The sequence below is a fragment of the Gopherus evgoodei genome, unplaced genomic scaffold (genome assembly GCF_007399415.2).
Source record: "Gopherus evgoodei ecotype Sinaloan lineage unplaced genomic scaffold, rGopEvg1_v1.p scaffold_31_arrow_ctg1, whole genome shotgun sequence".
Taxonomy (NCBI): domain Eukaryota; kingdom Metazoa; phylum Chordata; order Testudines; family Testudinidae; genus Gopherus; species Gopherus evgoodei.
Window position 1 is genome coordinate 5357788 of NW_022059983.1, and position 18219 is coordinate 5376006.

General features: G+C 59.7%; 1 protein-coding gene across 1 annotated transcript; it reads left to right on the plus strand.

Annotated features, from left to right (window-relative positions):
* The first annotated feature begins 3272 nt into the window (after window positions 1-3272).
* LOC115640415 (protein NKG7-like) lies at window positions 3273-4937 on the plus strand. The gene is made up of 4 exons (XM_030543156.1): window positions 3273-3447; window positions 3797-3943; window positions 4132-4266; window positions 4777-4937. Exons 1-4 carry the CDS (start codon window positions 3273-3275, stop codon window positions 4809-4811), a joined length of 492 nt encoding a protein of 163 aa, XP_030399016.1. The 3' UTR covers window positions 4812-4937.
* The last annotated feature ends 13282 nt before the right edge of the window (window positions 4938-18219 follow it).

Genomic DNA, 18219 nt, shown 5'->3' on the forward strand with positions numbered 1-18219 from the left:
GCTTCTAAATATCTCTTCTATTTAAACAATTGCTTGTATAGCTAGGAGTAATAATAGCTAGAGCCATGGGAGTGAGCGGTGGGACGGCTGGTGACAACATGGTGGGCAGTGGGATATGCCTAGACCCAACCCATGTCAGGGACTAAGGTAATCAGTCGAGTCACTGGGAGCATCATGATGCTAGAGGTGTGATACAGAGAGGGGAAAAATGGTGTTAGCGGTGGGATTCAGCTAGCGTGAACTGGTGCCAGAAGTGGGATCTCTGGAAAACTAACCAAATCACCCATACCTGCCTATAGCCATCTGCCCCCACCAGGGACAGTTCGTCACCACATGTACCTGTAAAAGACCCCACGCGCCCACCAGCCCTGGGCATACGCTGATGCCCACATAACCATGCCCCCTGGCCCCCTGAGATGCCCAATCAGATTTGGTACCCCTTGATGACATAAAACTAGACACCCAATGGGGTGACACCCCTAGTATCAGCTGGTCCTTGTGCTAGGTCCCATTAACCCCCTCCTGGCTGGAGCGGAGTGAAACGTATGTGCTATCGTGCAAGGATAAGAACAGAGGATTTTTCCACCTTCTCTGATTTCCTAAAGGTTAAAAAAATCTCCCTAAAATCCTGGAAGGGGAGAATCTCAGGGTCTTGAAAGGTTCAAAGACCCCGATAAGGGCAGAGTGAAAGGGGATGGCTTGATACCCTGTAGATCATGAAGGAACCAATCACATCTGCCACCGGGTGCAATTTTACTACTGGGTTTAATAGTGTTACCCCCTGGGACTCCCGGCCACTGGATATTAGTTAACCCCTGCAAATCACACTTATAGAGCTTTGAAAGGTGATATTTCACCCCACTGCTCGCTTCTAACTCTTGAGATCCACCCTGGCTGCTTTGCCTCAAACCAGTGGGTTTTACTGTAAGATTTTCAAAATATATGTCTCTATTTTTGTACTTTCAATGCGTCCACGGTGGTTTGATTATATGATAATACTGAGGTTAACCTGCAGGACTCCTTGCCACTGGGTATTAGCGAGGTCAGCCTGCAGGACTGCCTGCCACTGAGTGTTAGCGGGGTTAACCCGTGGAATTCCCTGACACTGGCTGTTAACAGTGTTAACCTGTGGGACTTCCTGCCTGTGGGTACTAATAGGGCTAACCTGCCTTCCTCCTTGCCCCTGGGAAGTAGTGGGGTTAACCTGTGGGACTCCCTGCATCTTGCTCTTAGTGGGGTTAGCCTGAAGGACTGCCTGCCCTGGGGGATTAGTGGGTTTATCTTGGTGGGGGTAGTGGCATATCAATGTTAACCCAGGGAACTCACTGCTGCAGGGTGATTATTATAGTTAAATTACATGCAAATCTCATGAGGGGCTGAGGAATGGGACATGGGGCCTTTTCCCTATGGGGGGCACTGATCTGGCCCCAGGGCAGGGAACTGGCTGGCTCACGGGGGCAGGGAATGAGGGAGCATAAGCTGTGGAATTGGACCTAACAATGGGGCAGACCCATTGGGTGGAGATAGGGGTGGGGGTGGGATGCAATGGGATCTTTCCTGATTTCCTCCACCCCCCGGGTGCTCACATGGTGCTGTCTGGGCCTGGGACAGGGTTAACCCTCTGAGGGAGGGGGCGGCACAGACAGCAGGTGTCAGGAGGAGCTGTCTGGGCCTGGGGCAGAGGCTAATAGGAACCCGGCTGCCCTGGCCTGTGCTGGTCCCTCCCACCCCCGCTCTGGGCCACACCCCCTCGTAAATACACACTCGGGGAGGTCATGTGTCTCCCCCCCCCCCGCCCCGCCATGGAGATGAGCCATTGTCCCCCGGGCTGGGCCAGAGGCCAAAGAACAAGCCACGGCCAGAGGGCTAGTCCTGCCCCGTGGTGTCCGAGCCTTTCCTGGAGGGTGGCGTGGGCCTGCCCTTGGCATGGTTAGACCTGGGGGCAGCCCCTGCTCTGGCACTTCTTCTCGGCTACTCTACCACCCTGGGCCACCGTCCTGGTGTCCCTCCAGCCCTGGACACAGGCCCCATCCCTCGCTCTACCCACCCCTCCATCCACCCATTCATCCCTCCCTCCCTCCAATCAATCCATCCCTCGCTCTACCCACCCCTCCATCCACCCATTCATCCCTCCCTCCCTCCAACCAATCCATCCCTCGCTCTACCCACCCCTCCATCCACCCATTCATCCCTCCCTCCCTCCAACCAGTCCATCCCTCGCTCTACCCACCCCTCCATTCATCCATCCCTCCCTTACACATCCCTCCATCTACCCCTCCATCCATCCATCCCTCTTTTACACACCCCTCCATCTACCTCTCCATCCCTCCCTCCCTCCCTCCAACCAATCCCTCCCTCCCTTACACACCCCTCCATCTACCTCTCCATCCCTCCCTCCCTCCCTCCAACCAATTCATCCCTCGCTCTACCCACCCCTCCATCCACCTCTTCATCCATCCCTCCCTCCCTCCAACCAATCCATCCCTCGCTCTACCCACCCCTCCATCCATCCCTCTCTCCATCCCTCCCCCCAGCCCCCTACACACCCTTCCATCCCTCCCTCCCAGGACAAACCCCTCATCCCACCATTCACCCCCTACACACTTACTCCCCCCGCCCCATAACAGCGTTTAAAAGAGAACTGGATAAATTCATGGTGGCTAGGTCCATAAATGGCTATTAGCCAGGCTGGGTGAGGAATGGTGTCCCTAGCCTCTGTTTGTCGGAGGGCGGAGATGGACGGCAGGAGAGAGATCACTCGATCATTGCCTGTTCGGTTCACTCCCTCTGGGGCACCTGGCATTGGCCACTGTCGGTAGACAGGATACGGGGCTGGATGGACCTTCGTCTGACCCATATGTTCCTATGTTCTCCCCACACTCCCGCCATCCCCCCCACATCCGGGGAGCTGCCCGGCAGGGGCTGGGATCTCCCCAGGCTGGTGTGTGGGGGGGAGGTTCCATGGCAGTTGGCGACGCAGAGAGGCTGGTGTCTGGGTAAGGGCCCCCCAGCCCCCTCGTCCCTTCGTCTTCATCCCTCCCCACCTCCCCCACCCCTCCATCCCTCCACCCCCACACCTACCCCTCCCCCACCCCATCATCCCTCCACCCCATCCCCCCACCCCTCCATCCCCACACCCATCCCTCCAGCCCCCCCCCTCGCCACCTAGCTCCAGGGCTCTGGCTCAGCCCTGCTGCTGTGGGCCGGGATTGCCTCTGACTCATCCCCCACACCCCCAGGTGCTTCCCGGATCCCAGTGCTGCCCCCCTGCGATGGCGTCTCCCCGGATCCTCAGCACCGTCCTGGCCCTGCTCAGCCTCCTGCTGCTCCTGGCCGCCCTGGGCTCCGACCACTGGCTGGTGGCCAACAGCCACCTCGTCAGGTCCTATTCGGGGCTGTGGAAAGTCTGCGTCAATTCGGGGTGTTGGATGTTTGCTTCAGTGCCAGGTGGGGGCAGCCTGTCTCCGCCAGGAAACCCCCCTGCTGCAGCCACTCCCTTGGCAGGGGCCTGGACACCTGGGTTCTGTCCCTGGCTCTGAGAGAGGATTAGGGGCTAGTGGTTAGAGCAGGGGGGCTGGGAGCCAGGACTCCTGGGTTCTTCTGGCTTTGGGAGGGGATTAGGGTCTAGTGGTTAAAGCAGGGGGGATGGGAGCCAGGACTCCTGGGTTCTGGCTCTGGGAGGGGAGTGGAATCTAGTGGTTAGAGCAGAGGGGTGGGAGCCAGGACTCCTGGGTTCTATTTTAGTTTGCTGCAGGGTTATTCTCCATTTAGCCCCTGGTCTCTCTTGGCTCCTCAGGTTACATTGACGCCACCAGGGCTTTCCTGTTCCTGGCCCTGATCGCCGGGTTTCTCTCATTCTTCGCTCTCATCGCTTCGTTCTTCCGCTCCCACCTCGGCTCTGCACCCCTGACCCTGGTCTCTGCCGTGGGCAGCTTCAGTGCAGGTACTGCCCCCTCGGGGCCTCCTTCCTCCAGCTACTCCCAGCCCCCCAAACCGTGCACCCCGCTGGCCAGCCCTGGGGAGCCCCCCATCCAGGGACCCTGCGGCTCCCCTTGGTGGTGGGATGGAGCAGGGGCTGGGACTGAGCGTGGGCCGCGCTGAGGGGTCTCCGTGCTGTTCCCTTTGCCCCAGGGCTCTGTGCCATGATCGCGCTGGCCGTGTACACAGGGGAGTTCGCTGGGGCCGTGAATGTCCCGCCAGGCCAAGTCACCTTCGGCTGGTCCTTCGGCCTCGGCTGGGCCTCCTTCCCCCTCTTCCTTATCACTGGTGAGTGCAACATCGGGGAGTGTCGAAAGGCAGCTGCCTCTGGGGTGAGGCGTGGGGGCTTATACAGGGACTCCTTGCCTGGCGCTGAGATGCAGCCACCTCTGGGGTGAGGGGTGAGGGCTGGTTATGCAGGGACCCCTCGCCCAGTGCTGAGATGCAGCCACCTCTGGGGTGAGGGGTGAGGGCTGGTTATGCAGGGACCCCTCGCCCAGAGCTGAGATGCAGCCACCTCTGGGGTGGGGTGCGGGGGCTGGTTATACAGGGACCCCCTCACCCGGCGCTGAGATGCAGCCACATCAGGGGTGGGTTGCGGGGACTAGTTATAAAGGGACCCCTCGCCCAGAGCTGAGATGCAGCCACCTCTGGGATGGGGTGCGGGGGCTGGTTATACAAGGACCCCTCACTTGGTGATGAGATGCAGCCACCTCTGGGGTGGGGTGCCGCGACCAGTAGATGATGGTCCCATTGCTCCCACTGCTGCTCTGAGCCCATTTCTCTTCTCTCCCCCAGGTGTGGTGACACTTCGCACCCTGAGAGCCTCCTAGAGCTCAGTGTGGGGCCTGCGCTGCCCCGGACGGAGCCTGCAGTATCCTGGGACTGATTCCCCCAACAGCCCGGAGCAGAGAGCAGAGTGTGTGTGACCCTGGGATCCCACAGACCCGCAATCCCGCCCCCCCCCAAACCCCCCTTTCTGTTCCCTTCCTTTCCCCACAGCTGCTGCCAGACCCACATGGAGATTAAAGGGCCTGTTCTCAGAGCCTCCTGTCTAGTGACTTATTCCTCCTCTGAGATGGATGGGTATCGAAGCCAGCCAGGACTCCTGGGTTCTCTCCTCTGGTCTGGAGGGGAGTGGGGTCTGGTGGGCTAGAGCTGGGGGAGGGGGCTGGGAGCCAGGACTCCTGGGTTCTCTCCCTGGCTCTGGGAGAGGAGTGGGGTCTAGTGGGCTAGAGCTGGGGGAGGGGGCTGGGAGCCAGGACTCCTGGGTTCTCTCCTTGGCTCTGGGAGAGGAGTGGGGCCTAGTGGTTACATCAAAGGGTTTGGGTCTGGAAGCCAGGACTCCTGGATTCCATCCTCATGTTGGCTCTTTGCTAAGCACGGGTGGAGCTGGCTGGTGCTTCGATGGGAGAGCCCCGGGGAAGCAGGGCTCTGATCCAGGAGGGCACGGCGGGGCAGGGGGACGGGACCCTACCTCCAGTGCGGGTACAAGAGGCACCCTCGGGCCTGGGGGTAGCCCTGAAGCTGCAGCCTGGTTGGATCCGCATTAACCCTTAGAGGGGGGACCTGCTGCAGAGACTGGGGAGGGGATCCCCTCAGTCCTGTGGTATGTGTGGAGCGGGGTGGGGGGCTGGGATTGAGAAAGTTAAATGAACCAGAGTCCCCAGCACAGCCCTGACTGTCTGGGGAACGTGGCCTGCTGGCCATCCTGCTCCCGTCCATCCCCCCATCCCCAGACACCCTGTGATAAATGAAGAGGGGGAGGTCCCTGTGATGGACACCCAGCCAGCCAGTGGCTGTAAAATCCCCCTTGGTGGCACTTAGGGGTTAAAAGGCCCCCCAGATAAAGAAAAGGGAGTGGGCCCCTGGCTGACAGAGCCAGTGGGGAGGCCAGAAGTTTTGAAAATTGGACCAAGACGCCCCCTTGGTCTGTCTGTCGTTCTCCGGGGGGCGGCTGGGGCAGAGCGATGCTGGACGAAGCGAGAGCCAGGTATGAAAAAATCCTCAGGCTCATACCTAGAAACGGCTCGGTGACACCCCGGCCGCGCGAGCAGATCCGGGAACATCCAGGGGGATGCGCTGGGGTTTGTCCCTTTGACTTTGTCACGGCTGGTGGCCTCCGCGGGGGTAACCCCGGGGCTTTCGCTTTGTGTGTAACCGTCATGCTGGAGTTCAAGAAACTCTTCCCGGAGTTTAATCCTTGGAGCTGTAGCCAGAGCCTGAGTCCCCAGATGCAGGGGCACTTGGCAGCGGGTCCCAGAGCAAAAGGACCCCCCCCGCTGCCGAATTGCCACCGAAGTCCTGGAGCGGAAGCAGCTCTGGGGGCCCGGGTTCCACAAGAGTTTTCCGGGGCCCCAGGAGTGAGTGAAGGACCCTGCTCCAGGGCCCCCAAAAAACTCTCGTGGGGGCCCCTGCGGGGCCCAGGGCCTGGGGCAAATTGCCCCACTTTCCCCCCCCAGGCGGCCCTGCCCAGATGTATTTTCTTCTTCTTTTTTGTTAATTAATAAAATGTATCTTTTTTAAGAGCGGGATTTGGATCATTGGTGTCCGAAGAGGTTCGTGCACATGTTTGATTTGCTGGTGGCAGCAGCTGATTTCCTTTGTTTTCTGTCTCAGCTCTTCCCCGGAGGGGGGTGAAAGGCTGAGGGTGCCCCACAGGGAGGAATTCCCAAGTGCCCCTTCCTGAGTCCAAGGGGTTTTTTGCATTGGGTGGTGGCAGCATTTACCCATCCCAGGCCAGAGAGAAGCTGTAACCTGGGGAGTTTAATACCAGCCTGGGGTAGCTGGTGTGAATTGTAAGAATCCTTGCGGGCCCCCAACTTCTGCACTCGAAATGCCAAGTGGGGATTCAGCCCTGACCCCCCCAAACACTGCCACCCCTCACCCCATCCGCAGGCCCAGCCACCCCTTCACCCCCCCATCCCCACCCATCTGGGGAGCTGCCCAGCGGGGGCTGGGCTGGGGTCTCCCCAGGCTGGTGGGGGGGGAAGGTTCCATGGCAGTTGGCGACACAGAGAGGCTGGTGTCTGGGTAAGGGCCCCCCAGCCCTTCATCTTTGTCTGTCCCCACCCCCACCTCCCCCACCCCTCCATCTGTTCCTGCACCCATCAGTCCATCCCTCTGTCCCCGCCTCCATCCACCCCTCCATCTCCCCCATCCCCAATACACACACCACCATCCATCCATCCATCCATCCCCACACCCAGCCCTCCATCCCCCATACCCACCCCTGCAACCCCGATCCCCATCCCCCTATACACACCCCTTCATCCCCCCGTCCCTGTCCCCCCATCCCTGTCCCCCATACACACCCCTCCATTCACCCCATCCCCCTATACACACACCATCATCCATCCATCCATCCATCCCCACACCCAGCCCTCCATCCCCCATACCCACCCCTGCAACCCCGATCCCCATCCCCCCATACACACTACTTCATCCTCCCATACCTGGCCCCCATACACACCCCTCCATCCACTCCCATCCCCCTATACACACACCTCAATCCATCCATCCATCCATCCATCCCCACACCCAGCCCTCCGTCCCCCATACACACCCCTCCATCCACCCCATCCCCAGACCCAGCCCTCCATCCCCCATACCTACCCCTACAACCCCCATTCCCTGTCCCCCCATACACACTACTTCATCCTCCCATACCTGTCCCCCATACACACCCCTCCATCCACTCCCATCCCCCTATACACACACCTCAATCCATCCATCCATCCATCCATCCCCACACCCAGCCTGCCATCCCCCATCCCCATCCCCCCATACACACCCCTCCATCCACCCCATCCCCACACCCAGCCCTCCGTCCCCCATACACACCCCTCCAGCCACTCATCCCCCCATATCACTCCCCCAATCCCCACCCCTCCATCCAGCCACCCATCCAGACGGCTGAGGGCTTGGCTCAGATCAGCTGGCCTGGGCTGGGGTTTCCATCTGCCTCTCATCCCTCCCTGCCCCCCCTGCAGGTGCTCCCCAGATCCCAGCCTTCCCCTGGGCCCCAACCCCCCTGCCCTGCGATGCTGTGTCTCCGAATCGCCAGCCCCAGCCTGGCCCTGCTCAGTCTCCTGCTGCTGCTGGCGGCTCTGGGCTCTGACCACTGGCTGCTGACGAAGGAAAACCAAATGTTGATCCATTCGGGGCTGTGGAAATTCTGTATGAATCTGAGGTGCCTGATACCTTTGACTGTACCAGGTAGGGCAGCCGGGTGCCACCAGGGATCCCACCTCTGCCACCAGCCACCTCCACCAGACACGGCCAGGACTCCCGGGTCCTAGCCCCAGCTCTGTGAGGGGAGTGGGGTCTATGGGTTAGAGCAGGGGGTGCTGGGAGCCAGGGCTCCTGGGTTCTCTCCCTGGCTCTGGGAGGGGAGTGGGGACAAGTGGTTAGAGCAGGGGGATTGGGAGCCAGGACTCCTGGGTTCTCTCCCTGGCTCTGGGAGGGGAGTGAGGACTAGTGGTTAGAGCAGGGGGGATTGGGAGCCAGGACTCCTGGGTTCTCTCCCTGGCTCTGGAAGGGTAGTGGGGACTAGCGGTTAGAGCAGAAGGGAGCTGGAAGCTGGGACTCCTGGGTTCTCTCCCTGGCTCTGCAAGGGGAGTGGGGACTAGTGGTTAGAGCAAGGGTTGGGGCAGGTGGGAGCCAGGATTCCTGGGTTCTGAGGTAGTTTGTTGCCATCTCATTCTCCATTTCAGCCCTGGTCTCTCTTGTCTCCTCAGATCGCATGAGGGCCAGCAGGGTTTGCCTGATCCTGGCTGTGATCGCTGCGTTTCTCTCCTGCTTGACTCTCCTTGCCTCGTTCTTCCGCTCCCACCTCGGCTCCGTGCCCCTGACCCTGGTCTCTGCCGTGGGCAGCTTCAGTGCCGGTACTGCCCCCCCGGGGCCTCCACCCCCCGGCGACACCTACGGATACGCGGTCCCTCCCACACCAGGGACCTGGGGGTTCTCCCCCGCCCAGAGAGGGGGTGCCTTAAAATGGTCTGCTGCTGCAGCTCACAGCCTGGGCCGCCGCAAGGCTGCCTCCCCTCAGCATCCATGGACCGTGCCGCCCTGGGTCACCCCCCCAGCGGCCTGTCCACAGCCCCCCATCCTGGTCCCTCCCGGTCCTCGCTGGTGGGAGGTTTGAAGCCTGTTCTGGGGCCCGGGACAAAGGCTAATTTGCATCCTCACGGCTAAGATTTAAGCAACACACTCAGGGCGTGGGAGTTTTCGTAGCCAGCTGCCTCTGGCTTTCTCTCCATCCCGACCTGCTGCAGACGACCAAGGGGCCGGTTTCCTTCGCCACCCCAGGTCTTTGGCTCACCAGGTTTCTCAGCTATGTCCAGTGCAGGGCCGCCCAGAGGCTTGAGGGGGCCTGGGGTCTTCGGTGTCGGATCCCGGGGCGGAAGGACCCCTCGCCGCGAGTCTTTGGGGCACTTTGGCGGTGGGTCCCAGAGCGAAAGGACCCCCAGCCTCCGAATTGCCGCTGAAGACCCGGAGCAAGTGAAGGACCCCGCTCCAGGGGCCCCGAAAAACTCTCTTGGGAGCCCCTGCAGAGCCTGGGACCTGGGTCGAATTGCCCCGCCTGCCCTCCCCGGGTGGCCCTGATCCAGTGCCCGGGGACTTCGGCCCCTTGGACTCTCAGCTAGTCCCCTGGCGTGGTGCCGATCGTCCCCACCTGCCCTGCGCCCCTTCCCGCCCACCCACCGATAGCTCCGGAATCAGCGCCGCCTTGTCGGAGCGTGGCGGAGGCCGGGAGGTCGCTGCCTGTTAGGGGGACCAGACAGCAAGTGTGAAAAATCGGGATGGGGGTGGGGGGTAATAGGAGACTATATAAGAAAAAGATCCCAAAATCGGGACTGTCCCTATAAAATTGGGACACCTGGTCACCCTCCTGCCTGTCCTCTCATCGGGGAGAAAACCTGGTGTCTCCCCCTTCATTGGCCACTCAAGGCCCAGGGTAAGTGAGTAGCCGGGGCTTCCCACGCGGGGGTCACACCAATGCCCCAGCGCTCGACCGCCGGCAGCACCATCCCAGCCCTTGCTCCAGCCGCTGCGCCCAGCTGACTCTGTGTTCTTCCCTTTGGTCCCAGGTCTCTGTGCCACCATCGCCATGGCCGTGTTCACATCCCAGAGCACGAAGAGCATGATGGGCTCCTCGGCTCGAGTCAGCTTCGGGTGGGCCTTCGGCCTGGGCTGGGCCGCCTGCCCACTCGCCCTCCTAGCCAGTGAGTGCAGCGGGGCTGCTGCTTCTGGGGTGGGACGCGAGGACCCCTCACCTGGCACTGAGATGCAGCCATCTCTGGGGTGGGACGCGGGGACCCCTCACCCGGCACTGAGATGTAGCCATCTCTGGGGTGGGACACGGGAACCCCTCACCCAGCACTGAGATGTAGCCACCTCTGGGGTGGGACATGGGGACCCCTCACCCGGCACTGAGATGCAGCCACCTCTGGGGTGGGACGTGGAGACCCCTCACCCGGCACTGAGATGCAGCCACCTCTGCATGGGACTGCAGAGACCCCTCACCTAGTACTGAGATGCAGCCACCTCTGGGGTGGGGCCACGAGGACCCCTCACCTGGCATTGAGATGCAGCCACCTCTGGGGTGGGACGTGGAGACCCCTCACCCGGCACTGAGATGCAGCCACCTCTGCATGGGGCTGCGGAGACCCCTCACCTAGCACTGAGATGCAGCCACCTCTGGGGTGGGGCCGCAGGGACCCCTCACCTGGCACTGAGATGCAGCCACTTCTGGGTGGGGCCACGGTGACCCCTCTCCTGGCATTGAGATGCAGCCACCTCTGGGGTGGGGCCACGGGGTAGCAGCCGTGCAGCGACACAGCATGGGGCTGGCTTGCCCGGCCCTGAGATGTCCCCGTGGGTCCCACCTCTACCCTGACTCCGTTTTTCTCCCCTCCTCCCAGGTGTGGTGACATTTTTTTCCCAAGGATCTTCATGGAGCTGAGTGTGGGGCCTGCGCTGCCCCCAGGGACAGAGCCGGGGGCCGGACGGAGCCTGCAGCCTGCCAGGCTGTTTCCCCCAGCCACCGTGTGTGTGTGTGTGTGTGTGTGTGTGTGTGTGTGTGTGTGTGTGTGTGTGTGTGTGTGTTTACATCCCTGGAGGCTCCCACAAACCCGAGATTCCCCCCACCCAACAGAGTCCCCCATTTCTGTTCCCTTCCTTTCCCAGGTCCACTTGTTCCATGGAGATTAAAGGGCCTGTTCTCAGAGCCGCGTCTCTGGTGACTGATTCCCCATCAGAGACAGATGTGTATCAAAGACGGCCAGGACTCCTGGGTTCTCTCCCCTGCTTTGGGCGGGGAGTGGGGTCTGGTGGGTTAGAGCTGGGGGAGGGGGCTGGAGGGAGCCAGGACTCCTGGGTTCTCTCCTTGGCTCTGGGAGGGGAGTGGGGTATAGGGGGTTACTGCTGGGGGAGGGGGCTGGAGGGAGTCTGGACTCCTGGGTTCTCTCCCTGGCTCGGGTAAGGGAGGGGAGTGGGGTCTAGCAGTCAGAACGGGGCAGGGAGCCAGGACTCCTGGGTTCTGTCCCTGGCTCAGGGAGGGGAATGGAGTGGGGTCTAGTGGTCAGAAGGGGGCAGGCGCCAGGACTCCTGGGTTCTGTCTCCTGCTAAGCAGGGTTGGGGCCGGTTGGTGCTGGGCTGGGATCTGCCACCACCTGGCTGGTGTCTCCTCTTGGCGGCCAGGCTTTGGAACAGACGGGTCCTGTTTCTAATGCCAGTGAAGATGCTGAAGATTTTCCGTCCACGTTGGAAAGACCCTGTGACATCCATCGACTTCCAGCGGGGAGAAACCTGCCTGTCTCCTCCCGGCTGGCTGCGGGGGCCTGAAATGACCCTTCCCATTATGGACAGTGTCTCGCAGAGCTGGACCCTTCCCCTCGGCTCCGGGAGGCTGCCGGCGAGTGGATCACGTGCCCTGTGCAGAGCCGGGGCAGGAATCGTGGAGTAAGGGGGCAAAGGCTTCCCATGGCTGTGTGGCCAGGCTGGACTGACTGGCTGCGGGGCAGCTTCTCCGTACCCGGTGGGGGGGGGGGGGTTAGGAGCACAGCTTGGGGCTGGCTGGGCCATCGAACAACTGTGGGTTTGGGGAATATCTGCTCTCCCTTCTCGCAGCCCGCCCTGACCTCGGCCTTCCCCTGGGGCACAGGGGGGATTATTGAAACAGAGTCCCCTGCACAGCCCAGGGGGCATGGGGAACCCAGGGGTCCGTCTGGCCCCACAGCCCCTCCAGCCAGCCCCAAACACCCCCACCCCGCCGTTCCCCCTCACTCCTCCATCCGTCCACCCCCCGAAGGCGGGAGCTGGGCTGGGGTCTCCCCCAGCTCCGCGCTGGGGTCCCGGGTGGGGGGAGGGGAGGTTCTATGGCAGTTGGTGACCCAGAGAGGCTGGTGTATGGGTAAGGGCCCCCCATCCCTCTCCAGACTCCCCTGCCCCCAATCTGTCTGTTTATTCAGCTCTGGCCCTTACTGCTCTGGGCTGGGGTTTCCATCTGACTCCATTCCCCCCCCCGACCCCGACCCAGGTGCTCCCCGGATCCCAGTGCTGCCCGCCACCCCTGAGCTCCCCCCTCCCTGCAATGCTGCCTCTCCAGATCCCCAGCACCGTCCTGGCTCTGCTCAGCCTCCTGCTTCTGGTGGCGGCCCTGAGCTCCGAGCACTGGCTGGAGGCGAGATGGGACGGCGTCTTCGTCCACTCGGGGCTCTGGAAGATCTGTGTGAATTCGGTGTGCGCCATGCCTTCGAAACTACCCGGTGAGGGCCACCCACCACCATCCCCGGCCAGGGCCATGGGCCTGGGAGCCAGGACGCCTGGGTTCTGGCTCGGGGAAGGGAACGGGGTCTAGTGGTTAGAGCAGGGAGGGAGCTGGGAGCCAGGACTCCTGGGTTCTCTCTCTGGCTCTGGGAAGGGAGTGGGGTCTAGTGGTTAGAGTGGGGGGGGCCAGGAGGCAGGACTCCTGGATTCTGGCTCTGGGAAGGGAATGATGTCTAGTGGTTAGAGTGGGGGGCCTGGGAGCCAGGACTCCTGGGTTCTGGCTCTGGGAGGGAAGTGGGGTCTAGTGGTTAGAGCAGGGGGTCTAGGACTCCTGGGTTCTATTTCTGTTTGCTTCAGGGTTATTCTCCATCCCCCCCTGGTCTCTCTGGTTCCTCAGATTACATCGAGGCCACCAAGACTTTCTTGATACTGGGCCTGCTCGCAGGGCTGCTCTCGGCCTTCTCCCTCCTCGCCTTGCTCAGTGGCTCCGGCCTCGACACTGTGTCCCCCCTTGTGGTCTCTGCCGTGGGCAGCTTCAGTGCAGGTACCTCCCCCACCCCCGGGGCCTCCTCCCCCCTGCTGTTCCCAGCCTCCTGGATACCATGTACCCCTCCCCAGCCAACCTCGGGGACACACACCCCCCGAGACCCTTCCCTGGGGTCTGGCAGCGCCTCCTGATGGTAGAACGGGGCAGGGGCCCTGGGACTGTGCCTGCCGGGTGTTAAGTGGTGTCCGTGCTGTGTCCACTTTGGCCCTAGGTTTCTGTGTCCTGATTGCGCTGACTGTGTTCACCAGCGAGTTTGCTGAAGTCATAAAGGTCACCTGGCCCCACATCTCCTTTGGCTGGTCCTGGGGCCTTGGCTGGGCCTCCATCCCCCTCTTCCTGCTGACCGGTGAGTGTGCCGGAGGGGAAATTCGAAATGCGGCCACCTCTGGGGTGAGGCTGGTTACACATGGTATGGCTCTCCCAGTGCTGAGATGCAGCCACCTCTGGGGCAGGGCAGCTGGGGAACAGCCGCACACAACGTCACACAGGGATGGCTCACCCGGTGCTGAGACGCAGCCACCTCTGGGGCGGGGCAGCTGGGGAACAGCAGCACACAACGTCACACAGGGATGGCTCACCCAGTGCTGAGACGCAGCCACCTCTGGAGAGAAGCAGCTGCAGAGGTGCTGGAACAAATGGTGGTTTCCATCATATTCAGAGGTTATGTAAATGACTCTTGGCACCTCTACTATGCAATTTGTTCCAACACCCCTGGACAGCTGGAGAACAGCTGGAGAACAGCTGCAGGGGACAGCTTGCCCGGCACTGAGATGCAGCCACCTCTGGGGCACGGCAGCGGGGGAAGAGCTGCACATAATGCAGCACAGGGACAGCTCGCCCGGCGCTGATGCAGGCACCTCTGGGGTGGAGCAGCTGGGTTCTAGTGGATGTTGATCCTGTCCATCCCATTGCTGCCCTAAGCTCATTTTTCTCCTCTTTCCTGCAGGTGGGGTAACGTTATTGGCCCAGGAGTCCAACTCGATCTGATCATGGAGCCTGAGCTGCCCCCTGGCCAGGTGGAGCCTGTAGTGTTGTGGGAATGATTCCCCCCAACACCCCAGAGCAAGGGGGGGGTGTCTGCTGCCCCTTGCTGGAGGGGCTGAGCCCTGCATGCTGTGTGTGTGTGTGTGTGTGTGTTTGTGTGTGTCTCTCCCTGCTGCCCCCTGCTGGAGGAAGTGGGCCCTGCTCGCTCTGTGTGTGTGTGTGTGTGTGTGTGTGTGTGTGTGTGTGTGTGTCTCCCTGTCTGTCTGTCTTTCTGCTGCCCCCTGCTGGAGGAGATGGGCCCTGCTCTCTATCTCTCTGGCTCACTCGCTCTGTGTGTGTGTGTGTGTGTGTGTGTGTGTCCCTGCTGCTCCCTGCTGGAGGGCATGGGCCCTGCTGTGTGTGTGTGTGTGTGTGTGTGTGTGTGTGTCTCTCCCTGCTGCCCCCTGCTGGAGGAAGTGGGCCCTGCTCGCTCTGTGTGTGTGTGTGTGTGTGTGTGTGTGTGTGTGTGTGTGTGTGTGTGTGTGTGTCCCTGCTGCCCCCTGCTGGAGGGAATGAGCCCTGCTGTGTGTGCATCTCTCAACCAGGCAGCGCCTCCTCCCCCAACCTCTACTGCTCTGGCTATAACACCCCCCACACACACATCCCAGCCCCATCCTTTGGGGGTCCTGCAATCGTTCTTTGTACAAACATTAAAAAATCCATCCCCAAAGCATCATGTCAGATGATTTACTCGTCTTTCTTATGTCTGAAAGGGAGTCCAGACTCCTGGGTTCTCTCCCCAGCTCTGGGAGGGGAGTGGTATCTACTGGTTAAAGCAGGGGGCAGGGCTGGGAGCCAGGACTCCTGGGTTCTCTCTCTGGTTCTGGGAGAGGAGTCAGATCTAGTGGTTAGATCTAACAGGTACCCCCCCCCAAGTTTCACCTCACTTTAAAATGACTTGCTTACAAACTCAGACATAAAAATACTAAAATGTCACAGCTACACGATTACTGAACAATTGCTACTTTCTCATTTTTCCCATATAATTGCAAAATAAATCAATTGGGATAGAAATATTGTACCTGCGTTTCAGTGGACCCTGTATAAAGCAGTTTAAACGAGTCATCGTCTGTATGAAATTGTAGTTTGTACTGACTTCGCTAGTGCTGTTTCTGTGGCCTGTTGTAAAACTAGGCAAATATCTGAGTGAACTGATGTACCCCCTGGAAGACCTGGGTGTACCCCCAGGGCTGCCATGGTCAAGGGGGCACCGTGCAGCAACACAGAGGTACGTACTGGCGGTGCCTGAAACTGCTCTTGGCTGGTAGAGGAGGGCCTCATGTGGGGGGAGGGCACCCAGATTTCTCCCTGCTTCCTCCTAGTGGAGGAACATGGGGGGAGAAGCAGTGCTTACCCCCCAATATTCCTCCGCACCCCCCCTAGGGGTGCTGGGAGGGGGAAGCGAGGAGCAATGCCAGCTGCTCTCTGCAGCCAGGTCAGTTTGCTCACATGGGCACGGGATGGGGGGTGCAGGGGGTAGGGGCTAATGGGGGGGATCCTGGGTAACCTAGGGGGCCAGGGGCAATGGGGGGGTGCCATGCTGATGGGCCTTGGGGTGCTAACATACAAGTTTGCCCAGAATGGCATTTTTCCTAAGGTCGGCCCTGCGCACCCTTGGCTGAGAACCACTGGATTACAGGGCTACAAGCTGCACCATCCAAGGTCTCTAAGCCCTGGGGGGGGAACGAAGTATCTAGTGTTGTCTGGGAAGTGGAAGGTTTTCCCCGCGGTCCTGTGCTAGTTTCGATCCTTCATCGCGCTCTCTAACTCAGTCTCCTGGCGGCTGAACCCCCGCGTCGGTGGAAGCTGGATTTACAGCTGTGCTGTTGCTCCTCGTTTCTGCATTTGAGTGATTACCCCCCGAACAAGCATTCGCTGCCCGGGAGACTCGTCACCCACCTGCCCATCCTCTCCCCGACCGGGCACAGAACACATCAAACGCGTAAGCAAACCCCGCAGGTTCGAGTGACTAAACCCAGCCTGGCTCTGTTCCCGCCGGACCAAACCTCCGCCAGGATCCCCGGGGTGTCGTGGGCGACCGTCGGGCTGGGTTAAGATCTGTTTACGTCAAGGAAGTTTATTGCTGCCCCTGCCTCATGTGATGAAATCAGGATCTGAGCTAATGACACTGAAACGTCACACAGTACTAAGCAAATATCCTTCAACCGAACGCCATATAGAAACCCAGCCCTGCCCTTTGACTGACTATTCATCACGGCATTCACAAGGACGCCGCATGACATCCCTGCCAAGCACTGACCCCCCAATAATTAACCCCTTCCCACCCACAGGCACATTCGTATGGGCATTTCCCCCTCTTCCATGGGGCTGGACAAGTCCAGGATGTGGGAGCACAAAGCATCCCTGACTTCTTCTGCCTGGGTGTAACCAGTTCCCGCGGGGTAGCTGGCACTTCCTGGTACCAGTCCAGCGGCCCCTCGCTGGCATAGGTCCATCCGGGGCAGGGGAATGGCTCCGCTCTGGTTTCACAGTGGTTATGGAGAGCCCAGCAAGCCGCAGTGACGCAGACAGCACCAGCAGCCAGATGGGTCTGGCGGCAGCGCCAACGGGATTTCAACCCGCCAGAAGCACATTCAGCAACCATTCGGCACGGCTGAGAGTGGAACTGAGCCTCCCTCTGCCAGGGCCTCTGCAGTCAGGGTTTGGTTTCAGAAGCCCAGGCAATAGGGGGGTACACGGGGTTCCCCCAGCATATCAGTGGAGCCAGAAGCTCCGTTTACATCCATGTCACTTGCTGGGAATTGTGTCCGGAGCCCAGAGAACTGCAAGGAAGCCAAAGGCCTGTCTCCAGGATGCTGGTTGCAGTGGTTAGCTTAAGACTCGGGCCTTTGAGTTGGTGGGTCATGGTGTGCGGGGAGCTTGCCCAGAAGAGGGGGTTCAGCCATCGCTCCCTCCCTCCCCAAACACCCTCTATCTACCTATCAGTCCATAGATGTGTGCGTGTTGAGGGCAAGGGCGGGGAGGTCTCAGCCAGGTCTGAGTGTCCCCTGCCCCCCAGTATCCCTGCCCCAGGTCCTCACAGAGCGAGGGGGAAAGGAAAGCGAAGGAGGGAGGGTGACGTTATGAATGTACTATAATATTTCGTTGGAAGGTGACAGGGCCAGACAGAGTTAATTAACTCCCAGACTGACCTGACCCATGGGTGAACCTTAAGGGCTGGTTAGGAAGATAGGTAAATGAACAGAGCTTTGAAATGCAAGTCTGCAGTGTTAGAGATCTCAAGGGGAGACGTTTGCTCAGGTCTTGTGATGTAACCAAACAAGTCTTGTCTATTGCTAGAGCTTTAATTCAAAGATCAAAAAAGGAATATTAACATTTATGATGATACTCGAGTGAAATAGTTTGTGGTAACCTGTATCTGAACTGTTTCATGGATAGATCACCCTGCGCTAACTGCCAAGATGTTTGGGAGAAGGAGAATTAAGCCTACTGTTTTCTCCGGCAGAAAGGCTGCTGGAAATGTCTTAAAACCTTGGGACAGGATCCTGCTTCATCTCAGATCTGCTTTGGGTTTCAAGAGGGGGAACCTTAAATCACAAGAATTGAGATCCCCGGTCACTGACTGGAGTCACCCTGAACATGGACATTGGACTATAACCTCTGGACTATTTTTAAAAGGACATTTGGCAATTACAGGCTCATCTCTGCTGTGTAGCTGAACCTCTAGAATTGAATTTAAGTCTGTCCGTATATTGATCTTTTAATCAACTCTCTCTCTCTTTTCTTTTTTAATAAACTTTAGCTTAGTTAATAAGAATTGGCTGTAGCGTGTATTTTGGGTAAGATCTAAGTTATAATTGGATCAGAGTATGTGGCTAATCCTTTGGGATTGGAAGAACCTTTTCTTTGGTCTGATGAGATAAGATTTTCAGTAATCA

Coding starts and splice junctions, on each gene's coding strand:
- LOC115640415 (XM_030543156.1), top strand. CDS start 3,273: ATGGCGTCTCCCCGGATCCTCAGCACCGTCCTGGCCCTGCTCAGCCTC. Junction 3,448..3,796: donor GATGTTTGCTTCAGTGCCAG/GTGGGGGCAGCC, acceptor TTGGCTCCTCAG/GTTACATTGACGCCACCAGG. Junction 4,267..4,776: donor CCCCCTCTTCCTTATCACTG/GTGAGTGCAACA, acceptor TCTCTCCCCCAG/GTGTGGTGACACTTCGCACC.